Below are 12,275 nucleotides of genomic sequence, written 5' to 3' on the forward strand. Positions count from 1 at the left end.
CTTCAGGTATACTGGGCTGAGGCCGTTTAGGGCTTTAAAGGTCAACAACAACACTTTGAAGTGTGCTCGGAAATGTACTGTGAGCCAGTGTAGGTCTTTCAAGACCAGTTTTATGTGGTCTCGGTGGCCTAACTTCCAAATCTAACTTCCAAAGCCTTTCTAAGTCCATCCTTAATTTATTATTTCCCACATCCTTTGCCCATTTTATCATAACGCATTTAACCTGGTCCTCTTTAGTGTCCCATTCCAAAAGCAGATCGTTCATTTTTGACAGCAGTTTTGTACTACCTTCTACTATTCCTCTCTGAAATCTTGACACTTGATAACTAAATCTTTTCTTTTTATGATTTTTAAAAGTTTCGTTTAGTTGTAAATATTGTAACCAGTCTATTACATTTTCTCTTACTTCTTCAAAGTCCTTTAATTTTAATTGGTTGCCAGTTTCTGTTAACAGCTCTTTATGTGTTGGCCAATTTATCCTCATATGTACTTTTTTCAAAAATATTGCTTCTAATGGGGAAAGTCACCATGCTGTTTTCTTTTCAAATAAATCTTTATATTTCCCCCCAAACTTTGAGAATTGAGTTTCTTATTATGACTATGAAACCTTTTATGATCTTTTGCCTTATGATACCATAGATAAGCATGCCTGGGGTTGCAGTCTTCAGGCTTGGGGACAAGATGGTGACTGGTTTTTGCACCAGGTTCTATCCATAAGCCCCTCTGAGTTCAATGGGATCTACTCTCAGGTCTGTACTGTGCAGACCATGCCGGCCTTACGAAGTGGGGAGAGGAGTAAACAGAGGAAATTGGAACCACTGGAAAGGTTTATAAATGGGGTTTCTGTTGGGAAGGGGCTGCCCCATTTGTGCTTTTCCAGGGGCAGGAGAATCCAGTGAGAGCCAGTGTGGGGTAGTGGTTAAGAGCGGTAGACTCGTAATCTGGTGAACCAGGTTCGCGTCTCCGCTCCTCCACATGCAGCTACTGGGTGACCTTGGGCTAGTCACACTTCTCTGAAGTCTCTCAGCCCCACTCACCTCACAGAGTGTTTGTTGTGGGGGAGGAAGGCAAGGAGAATGTTAGCCGCTTTGAGACTTCTTCGGGTAGTGATAAAGCGGGATATCAAATCCAAAGTCTTCATCTTCTCTTCTTCTCCCCTGCAGGGCCGCTGAGGCTCCCTTTGTTTCTTCCTCTCTCCCAGGACCCTGCAGCTTGTGGTGGCTCCTTGACTCCTCAGGAAGGGTAAAAGAGATGGATCCTGCAAAGCTAGCGAGGATGGAAGGGGGAAGATGGACGGTTGACCTGGTCAGGTTGTCTCCTGCATCCCTCCCCACAACGTCTGAGTGTTCCTCTCTAGGGCTCTCAGAGAGATCTGGTGAGTTCCAGGGGAGGGGAGATGGGGACATGGAGGGATGGAGCCAGAGAGGTATTGGGGCTTGCTCAGCCTGGGGGTGGGGGGAGGCAGGCAGGCGGGTGGAGATTGAGAAGGTGAGCACCTCTTTGGGCTCCACCACCTGCCTGCCTGCGCCTTAGCCATCTGCAGGGGATTTGAGCTAGGAATACATGACAGCTCCCCGGCCACCACGATGTATTGGCAGCTCAAAAGGTCTAATACCGGTGCCGTGATCTGAATGCCCTACCAATGTCAAAAAACTTACCGCTCCATCACACAGCAGTAGAAGCAACGACTCTTTAAAGTAATGTGATGCTGCTTTGCAGTTTGAATGCAGATGGGGCCTATGCTGTGTGTCGCCCTTTTCTTTTTGGAATTATTTTTTATTTCCTTTTAAAAACAAGGAACATATGAATAATAAATGATACAAACATGTAGACCGGGTCTTCTCATGTTATTTGTATATCTCAAAACTAGCAGAATAAATTTGCAGGAATGGCTATAACATATGGTTCATCATTAATGGTCAGTGTATGAGTTCTGGGTTCATGAATTGGTTTAAACTGAAACACAAAAACGGGAAGCAGGAGAGAACAGAGAGCATTCAACACCACATAGCTGGTTGTCTATTCAGGAGCTCTTCGTGGTTGTTGTACTTAGATTAAGATTAAGGAGAGCCAGTGTGGCGCAGTGGTTAAGTGCGGTGGACTCGTAATCTGGTGAACCGGGTTCGCATGTCCACTCCTCCACATGCAGCTGCTATTAATGTTAGTTTCTGAGGTAAAACGTGTCACTTTACAACTCTGCACCTGTCTTTCTGGATTATTCGTGGTTTTCGTGGGACCCAAACCCATTTTCTGTAGTATTTATATGTGTGGAGGTTGCCCTGGGTTGTTTGACCCTTGAAAAACATAGCTTTTTTTTTCTCCTAGAAAAGACTCCACAAGATTCTCTGTTGAGAGTTTAAACAGAACACATTACATTACTTGATATACTAAAACACGTTTACATGTGCTTATATCTAATATATCTATATCTATATATATTCTTTATTGATTTACATTATTTCTACATTTATCCCATTCGTTATTCTAGATAATAAGCTACACTCAAAAAACCAAAATAATTCAACATCAAATAATGCTGCTACATGAGGTATGAAGAGTGAATTACAAGTGCTTCTATATATATGGGACTTTACAGACTTTTTCTGAGTCCCATAGCAGCATAAAACAGGCAGCAGGTGCTCTCACGGAAAATCTCTCACTCGGCAGTTGAGAACAGACCTAACTGAAAAAACGGCCTTCTGGAGTGACAGTCACCCTTTCCGTAGCGAAGTTGAGGTAATTTCTGTCAGGTTTGGGTTTCTGTTTTAGCCTCTACCCGTTTTTTAAAGAGAAGACCAATGTTAGAGTTGCAGTGGATTTCATGATTGTGGCAACAAAAATCCATCCTAGAAAAGAGCCAGAATTTCTGAACCTCTGGTTCTCAAAAATACGTCTGTGAATGCTGGTTGACAAAGGCCATGACCTCTGTAGAAAGACCTCACATCTTCTGTTCTTCTAGTGTGGTGTAGTGGTTAAGAGCGATGGACTCGTAATCTGGTGAACTGGGTTCGATTCCCTGCTCCTCCACATGCAGCTGCTGGGTGACCTTGGACTAGTCACACTTCCTTGAAGTCTCTCAGCCCCACTCACCTCACAGAGTGTTTGTTGTGGGGGAGGAAGGAAAAGGAGAATGTTAGCTGCTTTGAGACTCCTTCAGGTAGTGATAAAGCAGGATATCAAATCCAAACTCTTCTCTTCTTCTCTTTCACAAATGTTCATTAGCATTGTTTAATAACTGGGGGCTCCATTTCTTCCTGAGGATCTAATTAGTTTCTGTCTTTGTTGTAGGTGGTGATGAATTAGAAATGCAGAATGGGGGAGACCATGACAAAATCCACACAGTGGAAAAGCCATATCAAAATTGGGAGTATGGAGAGAGCTCCAGTCAGAGTTCCCGTTCCCCCCCAAGAACTCACAGTGAGAAGAAAGGCTATCAGTGCTCAGAATGTGGGAAGAGCTTCAGTCAGAGCACCCATTTCACTTCTCATCACAGAATTCATACAGGAGAGAAACCCTATCAGTGCTTGGAATGTGGAAAGAGGTTTCGTCAGAGTGGGGCTCTCACTTCCCACAAAAGAATTCATACAGGAGAGAAACCCTATCAGTGCTTGGAATGTGGAAAGAGCTTCAATCACAGCACCCATCTCACTTCCCACAAAAGAATTCATACAGGAGAGAAACCCTATCAGTGCTTTGAATGTGGAAAGAGCTTCAGTCAGAGCATCCATCTCATGTCCCATCAAATAACTCATACAGGGGAGAAACCCTATCAGTGCTTGGAATGTGGAAAGAGCTTCAGTCAGAGTGGGGGTCTCACTTCCCACAAAAGAATTCATACTGAAGAGAAACCCTATCAGTGCGTGGAATGTGGGAAGAGCTTCAGTCGGAAGGACAGTCTTGCTTCCCATCAAAGAATTCATACAGGAGAGAAACCCTATCAGTGCTTGGAATGTGGAAAGAGCTTCAGTCACAGCACCCATCTCACTTCCCACAAAAGAATTCATACAGGAGAGAAACCCTATCAGTGCTTTGAATGTGGAAAGAGCTTCAGTCAGAGCATCCATCTCATGTCCCATCAAATAATTCATACAGGGGAGAAACCCTATCAGTGCTTTGAATGTGGAAAGAGCTTCAGTCAGAGCGCCCATCTCACTTCCCATCACAGAATTCATACAGGGGAGAAACCCTACCAGTGCTTGGAATGTGGAAAGAGCTTCAGTCGTAAGGACAGTCTTGCTTCCCATCAAAGAATTCATACAGGGGTGAAACCCTACCAGTGCTTGGAATGTGGAAAGCACTTCAGTCAGAGAACCCATCTCATTTCCCATCAAATAATTTGTACAGGTGTGAAACCCTATCAATGCTTGGAATGTGGAAAGAGCTTCCGTCACAGCGATAGTCTCACTTCCCATGAAAGAATTCATACAGGGGAGAAACCATATCAGTGCTTGGAATGTGGGAAGAGCTTCAGAAAGAGGGCAGGTCTTACCCGCCATCAAAGAACTCATACAGTGGTACCTTAGGTTAAGAACTTAATTAGTTCTGGAGGTCGATTCTTAACCTGAAATTTAGCTAAATAATCATTAAATTTCTTCCATTCTTTGTGGTGTTCCTCCTTCTGGTCACGGACGGCTAGCTCCATAAAATCCATCATCTTCATCTGCCATTCTTCTACTGTTGGTAATTCTTGAGTTTTCCACTTTTTAGCTAACAAAATACAAGCCGCAGTTGTGGCATACAAAAATAGATTAACATCTTTCTTGGTCAATTCCAACCTGAAACTCTTCTTAACCTGAAGCACCACTTTAGCTAACAAGGCCTCCCGCTGCTGCCACGCTGCTCCCTCACAATTTCTGTTCTCACCCTGAAGCAAAGTTCTTAACCTGAGGTACTATTTCTGGGTTAGCGGAGTCTGTAACCTGAAGCGTCTGTAACCTGAGGTACCACTGTACAGGGCATGAAGCGTAATAGAAATGTGGAAACAGCTTCTCTTCCAAGAGGCGTCTAGCTTCCCATGAAGAAATTCATGTGATTGAGCAGGTGGTTGCTGAAGAACTTCAGGCATGCCTGGAGGATGGGGACCATTTGGATCCCTTCCAATCGGGAATCAGGCCTCATATTGGGACTGAAACTGCCTTGGTTGTGCTGGTCGATGATCTCCGGCACGCTAGGGACAAAGGTGAAAGCTGTTTCCTGGTTCTGCTGGAGCTCTCAGTGGCCTTTGACACCATCGACCACGACATCCTTCTGGACCGTCAAGAGGAGCTGGGAGCTGAGGGTTATACAGTGGATCCACTCCTTCCTCCTGGGCCGTGTTCAGAAAGCGGTGGTGGGGGATGAGTGTTCAGACCCCTGGGCTCTCACTTGTGGGGTGCCTCAGGGTTCCATCCTCTCCCTCATGCTTTTTAACATCTACATGAAGCTCCTGGGAGAGATCATCAGGGGGTTTGGACTGGGTGTCCATCAATATGCGGATGATACCCTGCTCTAACTCTCTTTTAAATCGAAACCAGTGAAAGCGGTGAAGGTCCTGTGTGAGTGTCTGGAGGCATTTGGAGGATAGATGGCAGGTAATTGATTGTGGTTGAATCCTGACAAGACAGAAGTGCTGTTCTTGGGTGACAGGGGGCGGGCTGGTGTTGAGGACTCGCTTGGGCTACTGCAACACATTCTATGTGGGGCTACCTTTGAAGGTGACCTGGAAACTACAACTAATCCAGAATGCGGCAGCTAGACTGGTGACTGGGAGTAGCTGCCGAGACCACATAACACCGGTCCTGAAAGACCTACATTGGCTCCCAGTACGTTTCTGGACACAATTCCAGTGTTGGTGCTCATCTTTAAAGCCCTTAACCACCTTGGCCCAGTATACCTGAAGGAGTGTCTCCACCCCCATCCCTATGTCTGGACACTGAGGTCCAACACCAAGGGTCTTCTGCTGGCTCCCTCCCTGCGGGAAGTGAAGTTACAGGGCCTTCTCGATAGTGGCACCCGCCCTGTGGAATGCCCTCCTACCAGATGTCAAAGAAATAAACAACTGTCTGACTTTGAGAAGACATCTCAAGGGAGCCCTGTTAGGGAAGCTTTTAATATGTGATGAATTATTGTATTTTAATATTTTGCTGGAAGCCACCCAGAGTGGCTGGAGAAACCCAGCCAGACGGACGGGGTATAAATCAATTATTGTTATTGTTTTAAGGACTTTCCCATGCAATATGGGAATCCACATCCATCTGAAGTTCAGGAGCAGTTGGACAATCCCCAGATTCTGGGGATCTACTTTTGTGGTCATCTGGTAGAAAAAGGGGAACTGGGTTTTATCATGAATAGTAGGAACAGTGTATCCATAACTTGCCCAGGACGCAAAGGAAGAGGTGAGTGCTTTGCTGTGGTTCCAGGACAAATCTCAGACAATTGACCAACTACAGTCCCACACACAAAGAACACAAAGAACAAGACAAAATGCTGACCGTGGAGAACGGGAGGAGGTCTTCCAGGAATGCCTCCAGACTCTCAATATTTTGTGGGACTGAATCACATCCCAGAATATTAGACTAGGGACTCAGCTACATTACTCAAAAAACTGTGTTTTGAATGCATTGTAAACAAGCAACATGGTTTTTAAAAGCAGTGGTGGGGTGGCATAGGGCATCTGACACCAGTCTTGAGTGCACCTGCTTCCAGGTTCCATCCCACCCTCACCTTTGGGAGAGTCCAAAAAGGAAAGAATGAAAAGCCCATGGCAGAGACACAACTCCGTCTTAACACCGAACCAGCCATACCTGTGGGATTTTGTAGATGCTTGACACAGGTGACACATATCTAGAAATATCAGCTTAAGCATCTTCAAGAACAGCCAACAGGTTATTCCTCTTCCGACAGTCATAGTTTGGAATGTCTGCGTGCCCAGTAGAGAGCAGGTCTAGCAGGTCATCAGAAGTCATCCTTGCATTAGAATAATGGTCATAGATGACATAGCCGAGGGTGACATTGGGTAAGAGCCTGGGGTCCTGATTGATTTCAGGCAGCCAGGAAGGACAGGACATTCCAGAATTTCCCACGATAGCCACTGGAATGAAAAAGTGCCCTACATTGAATGAAAACGTTTCTAATTCTTTCTGCATCTAAACTCTCAGCTGTTTCCAGCACAGAAAATAAAACGAGTCCACCCTGAGATGCTTAAATACCTTCCATTAGCGTCCTGTAGGAGAGAGGAAAGGCCCATCAGACTCACTGACGGTGGACTGACACCATAGTGAAACTGTGACCACAACTTTCACCATCATGAACATTTCATGAGATTGCGTTTCAGCTGTGTTTACAGTCAGCTGCATTATTTACCCCCTTGTAGGTTTGGATTTTTAAATGCCACTTTGCACAATCATAGCATTCTCAATTGCAGCATACTCATTTTCTTTTTTATATATATAAATATTTATTAGATTTTCCAATTTTATACAAACACAAAAAGAAAAAGAAAAAGAAAAATATTAAAAACAAGTCAATTTCAGTAACAATTTTTCAATAACATGTTTCTTTGACTTCCTCATACCTCCCCTTCTTGTTTTCTAGTTCAAATTGTTAATCCAGCAAATCCTAATCTCTTTACATTCCTTTTAACTAATATTAATATTTTCCAATCAACTTTTTAAAATTTTATGACTTAAACAATTTTAATCCCAGATTATCTTTATCATAACAGCTAGAGACCACATAAATTCAATCCAGCATCTTTTCAAAGTTCATTAATTTTATAGTATTTCTGTAAATAGTCCTTGAATTTCTTCCAATCTTCTTCTGCCGACTCTTCTCCCTGGTCGCGGATTCTGCCGGTCATTTCTGCCAGTCCCATACAGTCAATCAACTTCATCTGCCATTCTTCCAGAGTGGGTAGATCTTGAGTCTTGCAGCATACTCATTTTCAGTCAGGACTTAAGCATCAGCTGCTACTGCACCTTCAACTGATATGCACCCAAGTTCATGGTCCTGGCATATGGGGGCAACTGGAACCTATCAAATCAGAGTGTGCCTCCAGAGAGTCAATATTTTGCAGGAGGGATTCCAGCGCATGGCAGAACTTTGTTTTCCTGCAGTTAAAGATTTCTGCCATAGTGCAAGAAAGGCCCCTTTTAAAAATGGTTTGCAATTTTGAAAGTTACACAAAAATCCACAGAAAAGTGTAGAATGATTAAATGATTAGGGGGAAGGCATGTGAACCCCTCTTATGCAAATCTGGGTGGATATTCCAAGGAATATTCACTGTTGTATAATCTCCCAGCCCACAAATCACAACTCTAGCGGGTGCAGAATGCTGCAGTGAGGCTCCTCACAGGGTCTCTTGCATGGGAGCATATTCACCCAGTGCTTTTCCAGCTGCACTGGCTCCCGGTGGAGTACAGGGTCAGATTTAAGGTGCTGCTTTTGACCTTTAAAGCCCTTCACGGCCTAGGACCCTCGTACCTACGGGACCGCCTCTCCCGGTATGCCCCACGGAGGACCTTAAGGTCCATAAATAGCAACACCCTAGAGGTCCCAGGCCCTAAGGAAGTTAGATTAGCCTCAACCAGAGCCAGGGCTTTTTCAACACTGGCTCCGGCCTGGTGAGACCAGGGCCCTGCAGGATCTGATTTCTTTCCACAGGGTGTGTAAGACAGAGTTGTTCTGCCTGGCCTTTGGCTTGGAGTCAATTTGATTCCCGTCCCCTCTTTCTTTTTCCTTTCTCCTCCTGTGATGAGGCTGCATTTTAATGTTTTATTTCAATCTTGTTTTTAAGTTATATTCATTCAGCTTGTTTTTATTATTGCTTGTTAGCTGCCCTGAGCCTGGCCTTGGCTGCGGAGGGCGGGGTACAAATAAAATTATTATTATTATTGTTGTTGCTGTTGTTGTTATAGAGCACAACATAATCAAGTAAATCAGGATGAATGCTGAATCAGCAGGGTGTCTGGAGAAGCCTTGAATCAGGGGGAGAGCATATTTTTTTGGTTGACTGATTCATTGACTGAATCAGAAGCAGGATGTACCTCACGTTCCTCTCAAAAATGGGGTCCATTTTAGTGGACCCAAAGGAGAACTTTGGACAAATCCCTTGAGTTTTCATGAGAAGTAACGGAAAGGGGAAGGGGGAAGAGTGATGTTGTGTCAGGCGTGGAGATTCTCCTCTCCCTTTGGTAACATCACAGATAAGAATTAACAAGCAATTGATATATTTATATTCCTTTTATTACAGCATCATGTTGCAAGCAGAAATACACAGCTCTCTGCAAGGAGGGCAGTTGGCTGCTCTAAATCCTCCTTCCGACTTCCGTAGCATTTTGGTGCCAATGGGAAGTTCCTCCCTCCCTCTGACTTCTTTGCTCTCTGATATGTTCAGACCTCTGAGTCTGTGGTGAGGGGGGTTCCCCACACTCTCAAGTGACATCTCAACTAGCTGCCCCCTCCCTTCGGGTTCCCTTGTCATTATCTCGTACCTGGGCCACTCCTCCCTTAGCTGTTCTGCTTCTGTCTCTCTCTCTACTTCTGAACACGCTGTGAACAAGGGTGTGTGTGTGACTTTTCCCCTCCATCTCTCCATCGGAGAGGAAACTGGTCTGCCATAGAATGCATTCCCCTGTCCTCATCTTCAGACTATTCCTTGACATGTTGTGATCATTTGGGTTGCCCTTTTTGTAAATTTTGATGTGTTATGGGGTGCTGCAAGGTATTATTCTCTCCCCAGTGCTATTTAAGATCTATACGCTATTTAAAATATATATGAAGTCATGGGGTGCGGTCCTGAGGAGTTTTGGAGCAAGGGGCCACCAGTATGCCGATAACACACAGCTCTAGGGACATGGGTGGCACTGTGACCTACTGAGCTTCTTGGGCTTGCTTGTCGGAAGGTTGGCGGTTCGAATCCATGTGACAGTAGCCAGCTGCCATTGCTCTGTCCCAGCTCCTGCCAACCTAGCAGTTTGATGCTTTTTTTAAAAAAAAAATGTTTGATTTTAAAACATAAATAAACATACAACAAAAAGCAATACAAGATTCAAATGCCGAAATTACGCTGAATTTCCTGACTTCCCCTCATCCCTTCCATGGGTCCTAGTGGTAATATTTACACCTGCAAATCAAGACTGTCCAAATTTTGTCTTTCCAAATTGTCCATACTTTCCATTAATTTACAAGTGTGTGTAAAATCCTGCTAATGTTTTAACCTGCTTACAATGGTCTTGCTTTCTGAGCTTCCCAGTTAATTTTGCCATTTCAGCATAGTCCATCAACTTGGTTTGCCATTCTTCTCTGGTCAGAGTTGTTTCTTCCATCTCTGGGCTAGTAGCATCCCTGCGGCTGTTGTCGCATACATAAACAATCTTTTCTGGTCCTTTGGTATCTCAGTAACTGTAATTCCTAATAAGATGGCTTCTGGTTTTTTAAACAATAGTTATTTTAAACATTTTTTCTAATTCATTATATATCATCTCCCGTAATTTTTTAGTTACTTTATAGCCAAGTGGGGGGAGAATGTGGGAATTTTCCAATGTTATCCTGATGACAGTGAAGAGACTGAGGATAAACAACAGCAAAGGCCCACACCCACTAATGAAGGTTCTGATTCTGAATCTGAAACTGAATCGGATGATTCAGAGGATTTCAAGAGTGCTACGGCCTCTATGCGACCCTCTGAAGGCTCTGATCGAGAATTGGAGGAACCACTGTTCACTATAGGCCACTTTTCTCCTAAGAAAGAAGAGGAGAGTATTGAAGACTTATGACTAATTCGTGAAAGAGCCACGAAAGGTAGACCTCCAAAGAGATTTGCTGATGAATTTACACATCCACCACATATGAGAAAAGGTACCTTCTTTTTCTTTACATTTCCAGCAGGTATTTGATATGGGATGATTTATGGGAAGCTTTGCGTGCCCCCGGAGTCCACACGCTTCCCCTGCGGTGCTCTGCTCCAAAGGGCTCCTCACAGCTTGCTTCAGCAGAGTGCATACGCAGCGTAGAAACAGAAGCTGTTGCCATGTGTGCGTAACAAATCAGGCTTAACGCACGGTGTCCTCCTTATCTTACAAATCGCTTTATTCTCGTAGCAAAACAACAAATCATAACTTTCCTGGTGACAGAGCACACATCTTGCTCCTCTCCCGGTACGGAGCAACACACACTCTGAGAGACAGAGTAGAACACTCCCCTCAGTATTCTAAACCACGCCTCAGAATGTGAGACGTCACTCAGAACTTCTTAACCCTGTAAGTTCTGACTCTCTCCATACCCCCTCTCGTATCATATTCTGAGAGGACCTCTGAGTGTTCAACACTTTCTCCACTGCCTTTCGCTCCTTCCTGGCATCATTGTCAGGCACCTGTTGAACCTCCTCACAAATCTCAGGTTCGCACTGTGCGAGACCAACCCACGCATTTGTGACCTGAAACCTCTCAGGTGGAATTCCCTTTGTTGCCCGAGATGACCGCCTGGGCACAAACTGGGGTGCTTCTTCTGACCCACTGGGGCCAGCAAGTGCGTCTTCTTCATCAGACGACTCCCCCTCTGACTTGAACCGTCTGTGAGCTTTCTCCTTTATGCTAACAGGAGATGAGGGCTCACTCTTGGACACTCTTTTAACAACCTGTGGAGACGCCCTACCCTGGTGCTGACCCTGATCATAGATCTGGTCCCCATCACCTGGCTCTCCCTCCTCCTCAGATTCAGACAGACAATCTGAGTGAACGTCAGGGCTCGCTTTGCGCCTTGCCCTACTATCCTGTTGCTCATAGAATTCAGCATGTTTACTGATCAGAAGCTTGGTCTGATCACCTTCTGGACATGCAAATCTCCACCCCTTTGTCGCAGGTTCATACCCACAGAAGATCATTTCCTGGTACCTTGGGCCACCCTCTTGCTGCTGAAACTTTGGTACAGGCACCATGGCTCTGCAACCAAACGAACGGAAGAAATGCACCTGCGGTCTCTGTCCGTTGAGCAAGAAATACGGGGTGTCACCTACCACTGAATTGTAGCACCTGTTCATCGTGAAATTGGCCGTCTTTACCGCCTCCCCCCAAAAACTTTGAGGCAAACCAGAGTCACACAGTAGAATCTCTGATGCTTGAACCAGAGCTTTACTCCTCAGCTCTGCCACGCCACTCTCCTGAGGAGAAGTCACCTTGTGACATATCCCTCTCTGGCGAAAGAACCTCTTTAGAGCAGACCCAGTGACCTCTGAACCTCGGTCACACTTGAACCCTTGCACCTTGGTGGAGAACCTTAGTTCCACCTCTGCAACCCAA

The 12,275-nt window shown here is 44.9% G+C and overlaps 1 protein-coding gene across 1 annotated transcript; it reads left to right on the forward strand.

Annotated features, from left to right (window-relative positions):
• The first annotated feature begins 1,254 nt into the window (after positions 1–1,254).
• On the forward strand, positions 1,255–4,560 carry LOC310756973 (uncharacterized protein). The gene is made up of 2 exons (XM_083601988.1): positions 1,255–1,375; positions 3,289–4,560. Exons 1-2 carry the CDS (start codon positions 1,276–1,278, stop codon positions 4,521–4,523), a joined length of 1,335 nt encoding a protein of 444 aa, XP_083458114.1. The 5' UTR covers positions 1,255–1,275; the 3' UTR covers positions 4,524–4,560.
• Positions 4,561–12,275: the final 7,715 nt, after the last annotated feature.

This window comes from Podarcis filfolensis, assembly GCF_964270895.1.
Source record: "Podarcis filfolensis genome assembly, chromosome: 2".
Classification (NCBI taxonomy): domain Eukaryota; kingdom Metazoa; phylum Chordata; class Lepidosauria; order Squamata; family Lacertidae; genus Podarcis; species Podarcis filfolensis.